Genomic DNA, 18,777 nt, shown 5'->3' with positions numbered 1-18,777 from the left:
ATCATACGTTTCCTGTAGTTCTTGACTAGGTTTGCACACACTGCAGCAGGGATTTTGGCCCACTCCTCCCTACAGATCTTCTCCAGATCCTTCAGGTTTCGGGGCTGTCGCTGGGCAATACGGACTTTCGGCCCCCTCCAATGATTTTCTATTGGGTTCAGGTCTGGAGACTGGCTAGGCCACTCCAGGACCTTGAGATGCTTCTTACGGAGCCACTCCTTAGTTGCCCTGGCTGTGTGTTTCGGGTCGTTGTCATGCTGGAAGACCCAGCCACGACCCATCTTCAATGCTCTTACTGAGGGAAGGAGGTTGTTGGTCAAGATCTCGCGATACATGGCCCCATCCATCCTCCCTTCAATACGGTGCAGTCGTCCTGTCCCCTTTGCAGAAAAGCATCCCCAAAGAATGATGTTTCCACCTCCATGCTTCACGGTTGGGATGGTGTTCTTGGGGTTGTACTCATCCTTCTATTCCTCCAAACACGGCGAGTGGAGTTTAGAGCAAAAAGCTCTATTTTTGTCTCATCAGACCACATGACCTTCTCCCATTCCTCCTCTGGATCATCCAGATGGTCATTGGCAAACTTCAGACGGGCCTGGACATGCGCTGGCTTGAGCAGGGGGACCTTGCGTGCGCTGCAGGATTTTAATCCATGACGGCGTAGTGTGTTACTAATGGTTTTCTTTGAGACTGTGGTCCCAGCTCTCTTCAGGTCATTGACCAGGTCCTGCCGTGTAGTTCTGGGCTGATCCCTCACCTTCCTCATGATCATTGATGCCCCACGAGGTGAAATCTTGCATGGAGCCCCAGACCGAGGGTGATTGACCGTCATCTTGAACTTCTTCCATTTTCTAATAATTGCGCCAACAGTTGTTTCCTTCTCACCAAGCTGCTTGCCTATTGTCCTGTAGCCCATCCCAGCCTTGTGCAGGTCTACAATTTTATCCCTGATGTCCTTACACAGCTCTCTGGTCTTGGCCATTGTGGAGAGGTTGGAATCTGTTTGATTGAGTGTGTGGACAGGTGTCTTTTATACAGGTAACGAGTTCAAACAGGTGCAGTTAATACAGGTAATGAGTGGAGAACAGGAGGGCTTCTTAAAGAAAAACTAACAGGTCTGTGAGAGCCGGAATTCTTACTGGTTGGTAGGTGATCAAATACTTATGTCATGCAATAAAATGCAAATTAATTATTTAAAAATCATACAATGTGATTTTCTGGATTTTTGTTTTAGATTCCGTCTCTCACAGTTGAAGTGTACCTATGATAAAAATTACAGACCTCTACATGCTTTGTAAGTAGGAAAACCTGCAAAATCGGCAGTGTATCAAATACTTGTTCTCCCCACTGTATATATATATATATTTTTTTTTTTTCACCTTTATTTAACCAGGTAGGCTAGTTGAGAACAAGTTCTCATTTGCAACTGCGACCTGGCCAAGATAAAGCATAGCAGTGTGAACAGACAACACAGAGTTACACATGGAGTAAACAATAAACAAGTCAATAACATGGTAGAAAAAAAAGAGAATCTATATACAATGTGTGCAAAAGGCATGAGGTAGGCAATAAATCGAATAATTACAATTTAGCAGATTAACACTGGAGTGATAAATCATCAGATGATCATGTGCAAGAAGAGATACTGGTGTGCAAAAGAGCAGAAAAGTAAATAAATAAAAGCAGTATGGGGGGTGAGGTAGGTAAATTGGGTGGGTAGTTTACAGATGGACTATGTACAGCTGCAGCGATCGGTTAGCTGCTCGGATAGCAGATTTTTAAAGTTGTTGAGGGAGATAAAAGTCTCCAACTTCAGAGATTTTTGCAATTCGTTCCAGTCGCAGGCAGCAGAGAACTGGAAGGAAAGGCGTCCAAATGAGGTTTTAGCTTTAGGGATGATCAGTGAGATACACCTGCTGGAGCGCGTGCTGCGGGTGGGTGTAGCCATCGTGACCAGTGAACTGAGATAAGGCGGCACTTTACCTAGCATAGCCTTGTAGATGACCTGGAGCCAGTGGGTCTGACGACGAACATGTAGCGAGGGCCAGCCGACTAGGGCATACAGGTCGCAGTGGTGGGTCGTATAAGGTGCTTTAGTAACAAAACGAATGGCACTGTGATAAACTGCATCCAGTTTGCTGAGTAGAGTATTGGAAGCTATTTTGTAGATGACATCGCCGAAGTCGAGGATCGGTAGGATAGTCAGTTTTACTAGGGTAAGTTTGGCGGCGTGAGTGAAGGAGGCTTTGTTGCGGAATAGAAAGCCGATTCTTGATTTGATTTTGGATTGGAGATGTTTGATATGAGTCTGGAAGGAGAGTTTGCAGTCTAGCCAGACACCTAGGTACTTATAGATGTCCACATATTCTAGGTCGGAACCGTCCAGGGTGGTGATGCTAGTCGGGCGTGCGGGTGCAGGCAGCGAACGGTTGAAAAGCATGCATTTGGTTTTACTAGCGTTTAAGAGCAGTTGGAGGCCACGGAAGGAGTGTTGTATGGCATTGAAGCTCGTTTGGAGGTTAGATAGCACAGTGTCCAAGGAAGGGCCGGAAGTATATAGAATGGTGTCGTCTGCGTAGAGGTGGATCAGGGAATCGCCCGCAGCAAGAGCAACATCATTGATGTATACAGAGAAAAGAGTCGGCCCGAGAATTGAACCCTGTGGTACCCCCATAGAGACTGCCAGAGGACCGGACAACATGCCCTCCGATTTGACACACTGAACTCTGTCTGCAAAGTAGTTGGTGAACCAGGCAAGGCAGTCATTAGAAAAACCGAGGCTACTGAGTCTGCCGATAAGAATATGGTGATTGACAGAGTCGAAAGCCTTGGCCAGGTCGATGAAGACGGCTGCACAGTAATGTCTTTTATCGATGGCGGTTATGATATCGTTTAGTACCTTGAGCGTGGCTGAGGTGCACCCGTGACCGGCTCGGAAACCGGATTGCACAGCGGAGAAGGTACGGTGGGATTCGAGATGGTCAGTGATCTGTTTGTTGACTTGGCTTTCGAAGACCTTAGATAGGCAGGGCAGGATGGATATAGGTCTGTAACAGTTTGGGTCCAGGGTGTCTCCCCCTTTGAAGAGGGGGATGACCGCGGCAGCTTTCCAATCCTTGGGGATCTCAGATGATACGAAGGAGAGGTTGAACAGGCTGGTAATAGGGGGTGCGACAATGGCGGCGGACAGTTTCAGAAATAGGGGGTCCAGATTGTCAAGCCCAGCTGATTTGTATGGGTCCAGGTTTTCCAGCTCTTTCAGAACATCTGCTATCTGGATATGGGTAAAGGAGAAGCTGGGGAGGCTTGGGCGAGTAGCAGCGGGGGGGGTGGGGCTGTTGGCCAGGGTTGGAGTCGCCAGGAGGAAGGCATGGCCAGCCATTGAGAAATGTTTGTTGAAGTTTTCGATTATCACGGACTTATCAGTGGTGACCGTGTTACCTAGCCTCAGTGCAGTGGGCAGCTGGGAGGAGGTGCTCTTGTTTTCCATGGACTTTACAGTATCCCAGAACTTTTTGGAGTTAGAGCTACAGGATGCAAATTTCTGCTTGAAAAAGCTGGGCTTTGCTTTCCTGACTGACTGCGTGTATTGGTTCCTGACTTCCCTGAACAGTTGCATATCGCGGGGGCTCTTCGATGCTATTGCAGTTCGCCACAGGATGTTTTTGTGCTGGTCGAGGGCAGTCAGGTCTGGAGTGAACCAAGGGCTATATCTGTTCTTGGTTCTGCATTTTTTGAACGGAGCATGCTTGTCTAATATGGTGAGGAAGTAACTTTTAAAGAATGACCAGGCATCCTCAACTGACGGGATGAGGTCAATATCCTTCCAGGGTACCCGGGCCAGGTCGATTAGAAAGGCCTGCTCGCAGAAGTGTTTTAGGGAGCGTTTGACAGTGATGAGGGGTGGTCGTTTGACCGCGGACCCGTGGCGGATACAGGCAATGAGGCAGTGATCGCTGAGATCTTGATTGAAGACAGCAGAGGTGTATTTGGAGGGCAGGTTGGTCAGGATAATGTCTATTAGGGTGCCCATGTTTACGTATTTAGGGTTGTACCTGGTGGGTTCCTTGATGATTTGTGTGAGATTGAGGGCATCAAGCTTGGATTGTAGGACTACCGGGGTGTTAAGCATATCCCAGTTTAGGTCACCTAACAGAACAAACTCTGAAGCTAGATGGGGAGCGATCAATTCACAGATGGTGTCCAGGGCACAGCTGGGAGCTGAGGGGGGTCGGTAGCAGGCGGCAACAGTGAGAGACTTATTTCTGGAGAGATTCATTTTTTAAATTAGAAGTTCGAACTGTTTGGGCATAGACCTGGAAAGTATGACAGAACTTTGCAGGCTATCTCTGCAGTAGATTGCAACTCCTCCCCCTTTGGCAGTTCTATCTTGACGGAAAGTGTTATAGTTGGGTATGGAAATCCCAGAATTTTTGGTGGCCTTCCTAAGCCAGGATTCGGACACGGCAAGGACATCAGGGTTGGCAGAGTGTGCTAAAGCGGTGAGTAAGGCAAACTTAGGGAGGAGGCTTCTGATGTTGACATGCATGAGGCCAAGGCTTTTTCGATCACAGAAGTCAACAAATGAGGGTGACTGGGGACATGCAGGGCCTGGGTTTACCTCCACATCACCCGAGGAACAGAGGAGTAGTAGGATGAGGGTGCGGCTAAAGGCTATCAAAACTGGTCGCCTAGAGCGTTGGGGACAAAGAATAAAAGGAGCAGATTTATGGGCGTGGTAGAATAGATTCTGGGCATAATGTGCAGACAGGGGTATGGTGGGGCACGGGTACAGCGGAGGCAAGCCCAGGCACTGGGTGATGATAAGAGAGGTTGTATCTCTGGACATGCTGGTCTCAATGGGTGAGGTCACCGCATGTGTGGGGGGTGGGACAAAGGAGGTATCAGAGGTACGGAGAGTGGAACTACGGGGTCCATTGCAAACCAAAACAATGATAATGATAACTAGCCTGAACAACAGTATGCAAGGCATATTGATATTTGAGAGAGACATACAATAAGGCATAAAGTGATTGCAGGTCTTGATTGGGAGAGCTAGCTAAAACAACAGGTAAGATAACAGCAGCTAGTCCACTAACACAGCAACAACAGGTAAAAATGGCGACGACTAGGCAGAGAGGGTCGGATTAACTACACACAGATCCTGAGTTAAAGCACAGAGCCGACAGATAAAACACAAATAAACAGGATGGAGTACCGTGAATTAATGGACAGTCAAGCAGGCATCAGCTATGTAGCCAAGTGATCATAGTGTCCAGGGGGCAGCCGTAGATGGAGCAGGGAGGCCTCCACTAAGCTAGCACGCGGCGTTTAAAGTTAGTAGCCCGGGGGGTGGTCTGCTCAGACGGAGGGGGTCTGCTCAGACGGAGGCCGGTTGAGGGCACAGCGGATGGGGTATTCGTCTGCAGACCAGACGTGGTCGTGTCGACAGAGAATCCAAGCCGGATGGCGATGGCGAAAGAGAGGTTGTGAATTGTAGAATTGTGTTTGCTAACTGGTGCTAGCTTCGTGGCAGTGGCGCTAGCTGCGCTAGCTGCAAGCTAGCTGTGAGGATCAGAAGTAGTGGCTCAGGGATTACGGCAGGAATCCGGCGTTGTTGTCGAGAGACAGTCCGATGCTGGTAAATTGGTGAGTAATATCCAGGCTAATAACAGGGCTGGTGTCTGTGCAGAAGGTAAAAGCTGCTAGCAGCGGCAAAAAATGGCTAAATTAGCTTGTAGCTGATTAGCTGGTTAGCTACTGGGGGTTCTTGAAAGTGTTCCAAAGTTAAAAAATAATAGCGATTCCGTATCACATTGGGTGAGGTAGGTTACCGGAAGGTATAATCGAATTAAAAATAGAAAAGAGATAGAAAAAAAATGTTAAAATATATACAAGAAATACGAAAAAATACGAACGTACACGAGAGGACTAAAGAAACACGTCTACACTGCTACGCCATCTTGGATATCAAACATCAAGAAGTCTAACAACTTCCCAAAAGTATATACACTATAATACAAAGGTATGTGGACACGCCTTCAAATGAGTGGATTCAGCTATTTCAACCACACCCATTGCTGACAGGTGTATAAAATCGAGCACCCAGCCACACAATCTCCATAGACAAACATTGGCAGTAGAATGGCCTTACTGAAGAGCTCAGTGACTAGAGCTGCCCAGGTCAACTGTAAGTGCTGTTATTGTGAAGTGGAAACGTCTAAGAGCAACAACGGCATAGTCGCGAAGTGTTAGGCCACACAAACTCACAGAACGGGGCTGCTGTTTTTCAACTGGACAATGACCCAACACACCTCCAGGCTGTGTAAGGGCTATTTGACCAAGAAGGAGAGTGATGTAGTGCTGCATCAGATGACCTGGCCTCCACAATCACCCAACCTCAACCCAATTGAGATGGTTTGGATGAGTTGGACCGCAGAGTGAAGGAAAAGCAGCCAACAGGTGCTCAGCATATGTGGGAACTTCTTCTAGACTATTGGAAAAGCATTCCTCGTGAAGCTGGTTGAGAGTATGCAAAGCTGTCATCAAGGCAAAGGGTGGCTACTTTGAAGAATCTAAAATATATTTTGATTTGTTTAACAATTTTTTGGTTACTACATGATTCCATATGTGTTATTTCATAGTTTTGATGTCTTCACTATTATTCTACAATGTAGAAAATAATAAAAATAAAGAAAAACCCTTGAATGAGTAGGTGTGTACAAACTTTTGACTGTTACTGTAAATTAGAGTAGCATGGCAGAAACACTGGAGAAAAACACCCAAGCCTGACTGACATCCAAGCCTGCAGGAAACGGACTGTACATCACTACAATGTCCCCACAACGCTGGATTAATGTTATGGGAACATCTGGAAAATTAAAACATTCCATGTGTATTAAAATAAATAAAGTGAAATCAATTCATTAGGCCCTAATCTATGGATTTCACATGACTGCGCATACAGATTGGTCACAGATACCTTAAAAAAAAGTGGACCTCAATCTCATTGCAGTATTTTTGTGCATTCAAATTGCCAATAGATAAAACGCAATTTTGTTCATTGTCCGCAGTTTATGCCTGCCCATACCATAACCCCACCACCACCATGGGGCACTCGCCCACAAGACGCCATATACATGGTCTGCGGTTGGGAGGCCAGTTGGACACACTGCCAAATTCTCTAAAGCTACGTTGGAGGTGGCTTATGTTGGGGAATGAACATTCAATTCTCTGTCAACAGCTCTGGCGGACATTCCTGCAGTCAGCATACCAATTGCACACTCCCTCAAAAATGTAGAAATCTGTTGCATTGTGTTGTGTGACAAAACTGCACATTTTACAGTGGCCTTTTATTGTCCCCAGCACAAGATGCACCTGTATAATGATCATGCTGTTTAATCAGCTTCTTGATGTGCCACACCTGTCAGGCGGATGGATTATCTTGGCAAAGGAGAAATGCTCACTAACAGGAATGTAAACAAATTAGTGCACAAAATTTGAGAGAAATACGCTTTTCGTGAGTATGGAATATTTCTGAGATGTTTTATTTCAGCTCATGAAACATGGGACCGACACTTTACATGTTGTGTTTCTATTTTTGTTCAGTGTAGAATTTGGTGATTCTCAGAAACACTATATTGGGCTCCCGAGTGGCGCAGCGGTCTAAGGCACTGCATCTCAGTGCTAGAGGCATCACTACAGACACCCTGGTTTGAATCCAGGCTGTATCACAACCGGCTGTGATTGGGAGTCCCATAGGGCAGTGCACAATTGGCCCAGTGTTGCCTGGGTTTGGCCGGTGTAGGCAGCCATTGTAAATAAGAATTGTGTGACTTGCCTAGTTAAATAAAAGGTACAAAAATATTAATTTCTTCCAGATATAGAAACTTAAAATGATATTGGGATTTTATAACTAACCAATGAGTGCCTTGGAGTTTTTTCAACCTCACATAATGTCTGTACATCTTTCCCATCAGTGAGAGACTATAGGAAATGGGGAAACTACGGCTAGACTAGCTCTCTCCACCAGTTTAGCTGCTTCTGCTTTGTGGTTGGTCCCACTCATCTAACATACTAGCTAGTTCAGCTCTTAATTGGTGTGTATAACAGAAATCCAACAGAGGCTAAAAAGTTTCCGAACATGAAATACAAAAAGGCACCAAAAACCTTATTTTGCCATTCTTAATGAAGCAGGGGGTATAGTTGGTGTATAGCTGTGCATTACTCTGCCTACTCCACTGGTCAACAAAGGAGAGTGAAGGGTCAGAAACTAGCTTTGATGGCCACTTTAGCCTAATTGCTGTCTGTCTAAAAATACCCTATGTTTCAATGGAATGATTGATCGATTGATAGACTCAGTGAATGGGGTCCCGAGTCTGCTTGGGACACAGGATGAGTCAGCGCTTTGTGACACACTAACAGGAGACAGAGCTCTGAGAGGGACAGAGTTATTAGTGTAAACAGCCCTCAACCTAGGTAATTACCTCCAAGTGTATCTGTGTGTGTGTGTGTGTGTGTGTGTGTGTGTGTGTACGTGCCAGGTTTTCCGTTAGGAAAATGTGGCGCTGAACATTTGACAGGCAACATTTTAATTTATCGGACAATTGAGAAATTTACCGGACCCATACGCATTGGTGTGTAACCTGATTAGGGTGTCCACCCACGGGGCTTAGAATGACAGAAATCACATTTAGAATATGGTAATTCATGTTAACAGAACATGCAAGTCGAGGATAGCCTACGTCAATCTACTATACTAGAAAAGTTTAGGCTACCGATTTTATTGGTCAGCTTATCGAGAAAGAAATAGCCTATTCAAAACAGATTCTGGGACAGTTGTGGGATGATAGATCCCAAATTCATACAACCAGTTACATAAGTTACATTTTTATTTATCTGATTTTCATTTTTTTTTGTATCGGACAAAAGCCAGTTATTACCGTCTAACGGAAACACTGGTATGTGCATGTGTCTAGGGGTCTAACCTTGTCATTCCTCTCACACAGGAACTTGAGTCTCTGGGCTCTCTTGTGCATGAAGACCCCGTCCAGGTGTCCGGTCTCCACAGACCTGATCTCTATGGCCTTCTCCCCCCAGCCCATGATCTGGTTAGAACGGATGTAGGCTATAGAGAAAGACAAAGAGGGGGACAGGGGGGTGAGTGGGTGGTATGACAACCGAGTTAACATGTTCAAACACTTAATTTAAGGACCTATTGTGTGAGTGTGTATGTGTATTTGTACGTGTGTGTGTGTCTCCACCTACCCACAGAAGTAGGCATCTCGCCCCACTGCAGCACCACGTCCTTGGTGATGCGTCCATAGGTGTTGACATAGACACCCTCGTCCTCGTAACACACTAGCAGCTCAATGCCATCTGTGTTGGGCAGGATGATGATGGCATGGGACTGGATACTGGTCTGGATCTACAGAGGGAGACAGAGGGAGAAGGTTGAGAGAAAGAGGGGGAACCATGTTAATTCAATAATGTTAATTCAATAGTGAAGTTATCCATGGAAAAATAGAGGAAAAAGAGAAGGGGATGAGGGAGGAGGTTACATAGACACTAGTGGTTTTTTTTACATGGGTGGGCAGGTAGATGTCGTAGACTGCCCCCGAGTCCACGTCGACGGCATGAAATCCGTTACTGGAGCCATAGATGACCTTTAATCTCTGACCTTCCTCCACCGTCAGGTCAACCAGCAGGGGCTTGTGCACCAGGTCACCAAACGACTGCAGGGGTCAACCAGGGGGCAAAGGTCATTCACATACAGTAGTGTGTGTGTCATTGTATGATTGTCATAACAATTCACAATAGCTGCATAACTGATTGAATAGATGGAAGTGACTAGCTCCCATAGGTATCTTAGGTTTCCTTAATGTTCACCTTGAAAGCCATGAACTTGTGGTAGGGCTTTGGTGCCCATGCATAGACCTCCACCGAGTTCTTCAGGGCCAGAACCAAAAACTTGATCCTCTCGTATTTCACTGGGAAATAAAACAGTTGGGATACATGAGGAAGATGTCATAAGAGGGACCAACTGACAGGGTTAATTCAGAGCATCCTCAAGACTTTTAATGACAGTATCAAAATCAAATCAAATTTTATTTGCCACATGTGCTAAATGCAACAGATGTAGACGTTACCGTGAAATGTGTGCAAGCAATGCAATTTTAAGAAATGTTTTAAAAGGAGGGGGGGTAATTTCATTAATTGTTCAGCAGTCTTATTGTTTTTAAGTTCTCTGTCCCAGTACTATTATTAGTAGGAGATGTAATTCTACCAAAATATTTTTAGCTGACATAATATTACAGTCTTATTATCTTACTCAGAGAAGTGACAGAATTGGGACATGGCGTTCGCTGGGTAGACCGAGGGTATTTCGTATTAGGAAGCAATTGTATACTTTCCCACAAAAAAAGTATACACGATTCTATGGCTTAAACTCATGGGCAGAACATAGATGGCGTGACTGACAGCTCTGACAGAGAGGCGGGGTTTACAACAGCAAATTCAGGACTTTGGCCTGTGACATCACTAATCTGGGGAGATGGAGCGTGAGACAACGCTCTGGTCTCGTCTCTTCCGGGAAGTTGATGTACCTATCATTGCAAAACTCTGACTTTTTCTCTTCCATGTTGCAGTCATGACATGACGTGCTGTGCCAGTGTATTATGCACCCTACTCAGGCTGTCTTTAAGATAGTGATTCTAACATAGTGGATGAAGACCAACTGAGAGAAAACATTGTTTGGTTCATTTGGAGGGTCATATGAAAAATCAACAGTCTTTGGTGGTTCCTAAACATGTTGTGCAGACACATGACCATAGCATCAATTTCTATGAAAAAACTGTCCTAAAAAAATGAATTTTCTCCCCACATCATAACGTTCCATCCTTTTAACCCTACTGGCCAGATGCATGTTGAAGATGGAACGTACCAACTTTGTAGTGCACAGCGCCCTCCAGGTCTCCCACAGTGACCCAGCCCTGTTTCTTCTCCACCTCAGGGTCGTTGTGCAGGATCTTGTTCCTCAGCCAGGACAGATAGTAAACACGCAGCTTGTTTTTCTTGCCTGCACGAGACAGGGTCAGACAAAGGGAATAGTCAAGGGTCTGGGTACCTACAATGCACCTACGATACAGTATCTAAATGTAATGGCACAGGGGTGAAGTTTCCCATAGGTACAGGTCCAGGATCAGCTTCCGCTCCCCAAAGCCACCATTAGTGTGGGCCATGCCAAACTGACCCAAGATCAGTGTGTAGGGGGACCTTCATCCTACTTCCATGCAATGGGTGGAGAGAGGATGTTTTATTGTACAAACTTATTGCAATGAATGGAGGTACACTATATATACAAAAACCGTGTGGACACCCCTTCAAATTAGTGGATTCGGCTATTTCAGCCACACCCGTTGCTGACAGGTGTAGAAAACCGAGTACACAGACATGCAATCTCCATAGACAAATATTGGCAGTAGAATGGCCTTACTGAAGAGCTCAGTGACTTTCAACGTGGCACCGTCATAGAATGCCACCTTTCCAACAAGTCAGTTCGTCAAATTTCTGCCTTGCTAGAGCTGCCCCGGTCAACTGAGAGTGCTGTTATTGTGAAGTGGAAACTTCTAGAAGCAACAATGACTCAGCCGCAAAGTGGTAGGCCACAAAAGCGCACAGAATGGGACCACTGAAGTGTGTAAAAATCTTCTTCCCTTGGTTGCAACACTCACTACCGAGTTCCAAACTGCCTCTGAAAGCAACGTCAGCACAAGAACTGTTTGTCAGGAGCTTCGTGAAATGGGTTTCCATGGCCGAGCAACCGCACACAAGCCTAAAATCACCATGCGCAATGCCAAGCGTCGGCTGGAGTGGTGTAAAGCTTGCCGCTATTGGACTCTTGAGCAGTGGAAACGTGTTCTCTGGAGTGATGAATCACGCTTCACCATCTGGCAGTCCGACGGACGAATCTGAGTTTAGCGGATGCCAGGAGAACGCTACCTACCTGCCCAAATGCATAGCACCAACTGTCAAGTTTAGTGGAGGAGGAATAATGGTCTGGGGATGTTTTTCATGGTTCGGGCTAAGCCCCTTAGTTTCAGTGAAGGGAAATCAACACTACAGCATACAGTGACATTCTAGATGGTTCTGTGCTTCCAACTGTGTGGCAACAGTTTGGGGAAGGCCCTTTCCTGTTTCAGTATGACAATGCCCCTGTGCACAAAGCTTGTCCATTCAGACATTTTTTGTCGAGATCGGTGTGGAAGAACTTGACTGGCCTGCAGAGCCATGACCTCAACCCCATCGAACACCTTTAGGATGAATTGAAATGCTGACTGCGAACCTGACCTAATCGCCCAACATCAGTTCCCAACCTCACTACTGCTCGAGGCTGAATGGATGCAAGTCCCCGCAGCAATGTTCCAACATCTAGTGTAAAGCCTTCCCAGAATATAGACCAACTCCATATGACATGATTTTGGAATGAGATGTTCGACGTGCAGGTATCTAAATACTTTTGGTCATGTAGTGTATTATGGAGATATTGGAGTTTTCCCCCAAGTATTGAATTATTTGTTTCAATTGTGATTGACATTATGGATACTAGGACAGAGGATCTGACAGGCTCTGTATTTCTGCACAACCTGTACTGTATATATTTGACAACAAGTTGCAACATAATGGAAAACTGTGTTTGTGAATGTACATTGAGGTTGTGGGCAATTTAAAAGACAAATAACATTTTCGGTGAACTGACCAACAAGTCGTCACACACAACTTTCATACTCATCTACTGAGAATGATGCAGTACAACGACAATGGCTTGAAGGATAAAACGTAAGTATTTCTATCTACGCTAAAAATGGAAGAAGCAACGTCAAATTGTCTCCATGTCTCATGAGCATGGACCCTTTCTTTCCTTCATTGCAATATGACATCAATCTGACAGATGACACTGCAATCAGACCGCAATCTGTGTGTGTTTACATCATGGAAACCTTTGTGTGTGTGTGTGTGTGTGTGTGTGTGTTTACATCATGGAAACCTTTGTGTGTGTGTGTGTGTGTGTGTTTTCATCATGGAAACCTTTGTGTGTGTGTGTGTGTGTGTGTGTGTGTGTGTGTGTGTGTCAGTGGACATGCACTACATGTATACATTGAGTGTACAAAACATTATGAACACCTGCTCTTTCCATGACAGACTGACCAGGTAAATCCAGGTGAAAAAGATATGATCCCTTATTGATGTCATCTGTTAAATCCATTTCAATCAGTGTAGATGAAGGGGAGGAGACAGGTTTAAGAAGGATTTAAGCCTTGAGACAATTTAGACATGGATTGTGCATGTGCCATTCAGAAGGTGAATGGACAAGACAAAAGGCGCACCGGTTTGCATCAACAACTGCAACGCTGCTGGGTTTTTCACACTCAACAGTTTCCCGTGTGTATCAAGAATGGTCCACCAGCCAACTTGACAGAGCTGTGGGAAGCGGTGGACTCAACATGTTCTTAACGTTTTGGACACTCAGTGTATGACGTCCTACACTAACTGTCCATTTACTCAATTTCCTCTGTCTGTTGTGACATCCGACGCAACACTGGGTGACACAGACCAGCGAGCGTTGGATGGTTGCTACAGTCAATTATGTGACCACAGCACAGGAAAGAGAAGCAGGAACCTACAGACACTATGTCTGCTTTGCACGAACGGTCTCAGAGAGATCACTTAGACCCCTTACGTCTGTGTGCATGTCTGTTTTTCCGTCAATCAATCAAATGTATTTATAAAGCCCTTTTTACATCAGCAGATGTCACAAAGTGCTATACAGAAACCCAGCCTAAAACCCCAAACAGCAAGCAATGCAGATGTAGAAGCACGGTGGCTAGGAAAAACTCCCTAGAACCTAGGAAGAAACCTAGAGAGGAACCAGGCTCTGAGGGGTGGCCAGTCCTCTTCTGGCTGTGCCGGGAGGAGATTATAACAGAACATGGCCAAGATGTTCAAATGTTCATAGATGACCAGCAGGATCAAATAATAATAATCACAGTGGTTGTAGAGGGTGCAACAGGTCAGCACCTCAGGAGAAATGTCAGTTGGCTTTTCATAGCCGAGCATTCAGAGTTCGAGACAGCAGGTGCGGTAGAGAGAGTCGAAAACAGCAGGTCTGGAACAAGGTAGCACGTCTGGTGAACAGGTCAGGGTTCCTTAGCCGCAGGCAGAATAGTTAAAACTGGAGCAGCAGCACGACCAGGTGGACTGGGGACAGCAAGGAGTCATCAGGCCAGGTAGTCCTCGTCCAAGGTGGCTTAGCAGTTCAGACGTCTTTTTCTGTTCCGTATTGTTCGTGTCCTGTATATATATATATTTACACCTTTCTTCGCATATCTTTTATCTATTTTATTATCCAAGAACTCAACTACAAAAGCTTTCCTGCAAAAGCTTTCCTGCAACCCGCTTCACCAATTACAAAAAGTATTATTTACCTCAATCTGAAAATCCATCGTGGAAGCTAGCCAGGGGCTAATTCAGAAGCTAGCCTGAAAGCTAACCAGAAGCTACTCCGATAGCTAGCCAGAAGCTAATCTGTAGCTGCCCCGAAATTAGCCGGTTTGCTGGCTAGCGTTGGTGTTTCAGCTGCCCACGTTTAGTGGTCATCAGCTATTCCTTTAGCTCGATAATCTACCGGCACTTTTGTGCAACGCGACTCGGACCGGAGCATTCCGGGACTCTTTTTCTCTCAGTTTCCCCGGATTCCAGCCGCAGGCTCTGGACACTTGTACCTTGATTTCGCAGCTAGCTAGCTGCAAACCGTGTGACTATTGGCTTACGTCGACCCCGGAGCAAACTCTAATCATTCTGGAGCTAGCCAGCTGAGGAGTTCCATCACCATCCGGACCCGTTTCTTTTGTTGCTGCTGCAGATACGGAACCCCACCGGGCCTTCACGACTGACTGCCGCGACTGACTGCCGACGTTATCTGCCCGAGGGATTTATCCAACTGGCACCTCCGTCCCGACGTTACCTGAACGCTCATCTGAGGCCCGCTAATCGTTAGCTGTCTTATCGGCTGCTATTTGAACAAGTATATTGGACAACTATTATTATTATTATTATTTATTTATTTTATTTTTTCCTTGGGTCACTATATCTATTTTGCCAATTTGGATTGATCCCCTCTACCACACGGAACCCCACTACACGGAACCCCACTAACCTACCGACGGAAACGCACGAGGTATCTACAAACAGACCTCCATCCTATGCTGCTACCGATAGCCATATACCCGGCCAGCTGTCTGGATCGCCACGACCCCAACCAACCTCTACTCACTGGACCCTTATTGATCACTCGATTAGCATGCCTCTCCTTAATGTAAATATGCCTTGTCCATTGCTGTTCTGGTTAGTGTTTATTGGCTTATTTCACTGTAGAGATTCTAGCCCTGCTCTCTATACCATATCCAACCTCTCAGTTCCACCACCCACATATGCGATGACATCACCTGGTTTCAATGATGTTTCTAGAGACAATATCTCTCTCATCATCACTCAATACCTAGGTTTACCTCCACTGTATTCACATCCTACCATACCTTTGTCTGTACATTATTCCTTTAAACTATTTTATCGCCCCCAGAAACCTCCTTTTACTCTCTGCTCTAGTAGCTCTAGGCGACCAATTCTCATAGCTTTTAGCCGTACCCTTATCCTACTCCTCCTCTGTTCCTCTGGTGATGTAGAGGTGAATCCAGGCCCTGCAGTACCTGGCTCCACTCCTATTCCCCAGGCGCTCTCTTTTGATGACTTCTGTAACCGTAATAGCCTTGGCTTCATGCATGTTAACATTAGAAGCCTCCTCCCTAAGTTTGTTTTGTTCACTGCTTTAGCACACTCTGCCAACCCGGATGTTTTAGCCGTGTCTGAATCCTGGCTTAGAAAGACCACCAAAAATTCAGACATTTTCATCCCCAATTACAAGATTTTCAGACAAGATAGAACGGCCAAAGGGGGCGGTGTTGCAATCTACTGCAAAGACTGCCTGCAGAGTTCTGTTATACTATCCAGGTCTGTTCCCAAACAATTTGAACTTCTACTTTTAAAAATCCACCTCTCTAAAAACAAGTCTCTCACCGTTGCCGCCTGCTATAGACCACCCTCTGCCCCCAGCTGTGCTCTGGACACTATATGTGAACTGATTGCCCCCCATCTATCTTCAGAGCTCGTGCTGCTAGGCGACCTAAATTTGAACATGCTCAACACCCCAGCCACCCTACAATCTAAGCTTGATGCCCTCAATCTCACACAAATTATAAATGAACCTACCAGGTACCACCCCAATTCCGTAAACACGGGTACCCTCATAGATATCATCCTAACAAACTTGCCCTCCAAATACACCTCTGCTGTTTTCAACCAAGATCTCAGCGATCACTGCCTCATTGCCTGCATCCGTAATGGGTCAGCGGTCAAACGACCTCCACTCATCACTGTCAAACGCTCCCTGAAACACTTCAGCGAGCAGGCCTTTCTAATCGACCTGGCCGGGGTATCCTGGAAGGATATTGATCTCATCCCGTCAGTAGAGGATGCCTGGTCATTTTTTAAAAATGCCTTCCTCACCATCTTGAATAAGCATGCCCCATTCAAGAAATTTAGAACCAGGAACAGATATAGCCCTTGGTTCTCTCCTGACCTGACTGCCCTTAACCAACAGAAAAACATCCTATGGCGTTCTGCATTAGCATCGAACAGCCCCCGTGATATGCAACTTTTCAGGGAAGCCAGAAACCAATATACACAGGCAGTTAGAACAGCCAAGGCTAGCTTTTTCAAGCAGAAATTTGCTTCCTGCAACACAAATTCAAAAAAGTTCTGGGACACCGTAAAGTCCATGGAGAATAAGAACACCTCCTCCCAGCTTCCAACCGCTCTGAAGATAGGAAACACTGTCACCACCGACAAATCCACTATAATTGAGAATTTCAATAAGCATTTTTCTACGGCTGGCCATGCTTTCCACCTGGCTACCCCTACCCCGGACAACAGCACTGCCCTCCCCTCTGCTACTCGCCCAAGCCTTCCCCATTTCTCTTTCTCCCAAATACAGTCAGCTGATGTTCTAAATGAGCTGCAAAATCTGGACCCTTACAAATCAGCCGGGCTAGATAATCTGGACCCTTTCTTTCTAAAACTATCTGCTGAAATTGTTGCCACCCCTATTACTAGCCTCTTCAACCTCTCTTTCGTGTCGTCTGAGATCCCCAAAGATTGGAAAGCAGCTGCGGTTATCCCCCTCTTCAAAGGGGGGGACACCCTTGACCCTAACTGCTACAGACCAATATCTATCCTACCCTGCCTTTCTAAGGTCTTCGAAAGCCAAGTCAACAAACAGATTACCGACCATTTCGAATCCCACCACACCTTCTCCGCAATGCAATCTGGTTTCAGAGCTGGTCATGGGTGCACCTCAGCCACGCTCAAGGTCATAAACGATATCGTAACCGCCATCGATAGGAAACAATACTGTGCAGCCGTATTCATTGACCTGGCCAAGGCCTTTGACTCTGTCAATCACCACATCCTCATTGGCAGACTCGACAGCCTTGGTTTCTCTAATGATTGCCTCGCCTGGTTCACCAACTACTTCTCTGATCGAGTTCAGTGTGTCAAATCGGAGGGTCTGTTGTCCGGGCCTCTGGCAGTCTCTATGGGGGTGCCACAGGGTTCAATTCTTGGACCGACTCTCTTCTCTGTTTACATCAATGATGTCGCTCTTGCTGCTGGTGATTCTCTGATCCACCTCTACGCAGACGACACTATTCTGTATACTTCTGGCCCTTCTTTTGACACTGTGTTAACAACCCTCCAGGCGAGCTTCAATGCCATACAACTCTCCTTCCGTGGCCTCCAACTGCTCTTAAATACAAGTAAAACCAAATGCATGCTCTTCAACCGATCACTGCCTGCTCCTGCCCGCCTGTCCAACATCACTACTTTGGACGGCTCTGACTTAGAATATGTGGACACCTACAAATACCTAGGTGTCTGGTTAGACTGTAAACTCTCCTTCCAGACTCACATCAAACATCTCCAATCCAAAGTCAAATCTAGAATTGGCTTCCTATTCCGCAACAAAGCATCCTTTACTCATGCTGCCAAACATACCCTTGTAAAACTGACCATCCTACCAATCCTCGACTTCGGTGATGTCATTTACAAAATAGCCTCCAAAACCCTACTCAATAAATTGGATGCAGTCTATCACAGTGCCATCCGTTTTGTCACCAAAGCCCCATATACTACCCACCACTGCGACCTGTACACTCTCGTTGGCTGGCCCTCGCTTCATACTCGTCGCCAAACCCACTGGTTCCAGGTCATCTACAAGACCCTGCTAGGTAAAGTCCCCCCTTATCTCAGCTCGCTGGTCACCATAGCAGCACCTACCTGTAGCACGCGCTCCAGCAGGTATATCTCTCTAGTCACCCCCAAAACCAATTCTTCCTTTGGACGCCTCTCCTTCCAGTTCTCTGCTGCCAATGACTGGAACGAACTACAAAAATCTCTGAAACTGGAAACACCTATCTCCCTCACTAGCTTTAAGCACCAGCTGTCAGAGCAGCTCATAGATTACTGCACCTGTACATAACCCATCTACAATTTAGCCCAAACAACTACCTCTTTACCTACTGTATTTATTTATTAATTTATTTTGCTCCTTTGCACCCCATTATTTCTGTCTCTACTTTGCACTTTCTTCCACTGCAAACCAACCAT

The 18,777-nt window shown here is 45.9% G+C and overlaps 1 protein-coding gene across 7 annotated transcripts in view; it reads right to left on the bottom strand.

Annotated features, from left to right (window-relative positions):
- Positions 1-18,777, bottom strand: part of LOC139546608 (mitogen-activated protein kinase kinase kinase kinase 4-like) — a 114,396-nt gene that overhangs the window by 5,192 nt on the left and 90,427 nt on the right. For all 7 annotated transcript variants that reach the window (XM_071355173.1, XM_071355174.1, XM_071355176.1 and 4 more), the window contains 5 exons: positions 10,943-11,077; positions 9,889-9,989; positions 9,585-9,734; positions 9,268-9,427; positions 8,988-9,127 (listed from right to left, as the gene is read on the bottom strand). In XM_071355173.1, the coding sequence (XP_071211274.1) occupies positions 8,988-9,127; positions 9,268-9,427; positions 9,585-9,734; positions 9,889-9,989; positions 10,943-11,077 (686 nt within the window). The remainder of the gene's footprint in view (positions 1-8,987; positions 9,128-9,267; positions 9,428-9,584; positions 9,735-9,888; positions 9,990-10,942; positions 11,078-18,777) is intronic.

The sequence above is a fragment of the Salvelinus alpinus genome, chromosome 20, assembly GCF_045679555.1.
Source record: "Salvelinus alpinus chromosome 20, SLU_Salpinus.1, whole genome shotgun sequence".
In the NCBI taxonomy this organism is placed as follows: Eukaryota; Metazoa; Chordata; class Actinopteri; order Salmoniformes; family Salmonidae; genus Salvelinus; species Salvelinus alpinus.
Note: the sequence above shows the minus strand (reverse complement) of the source record. Positions and strands in the feature narration are given on the sequence as shown.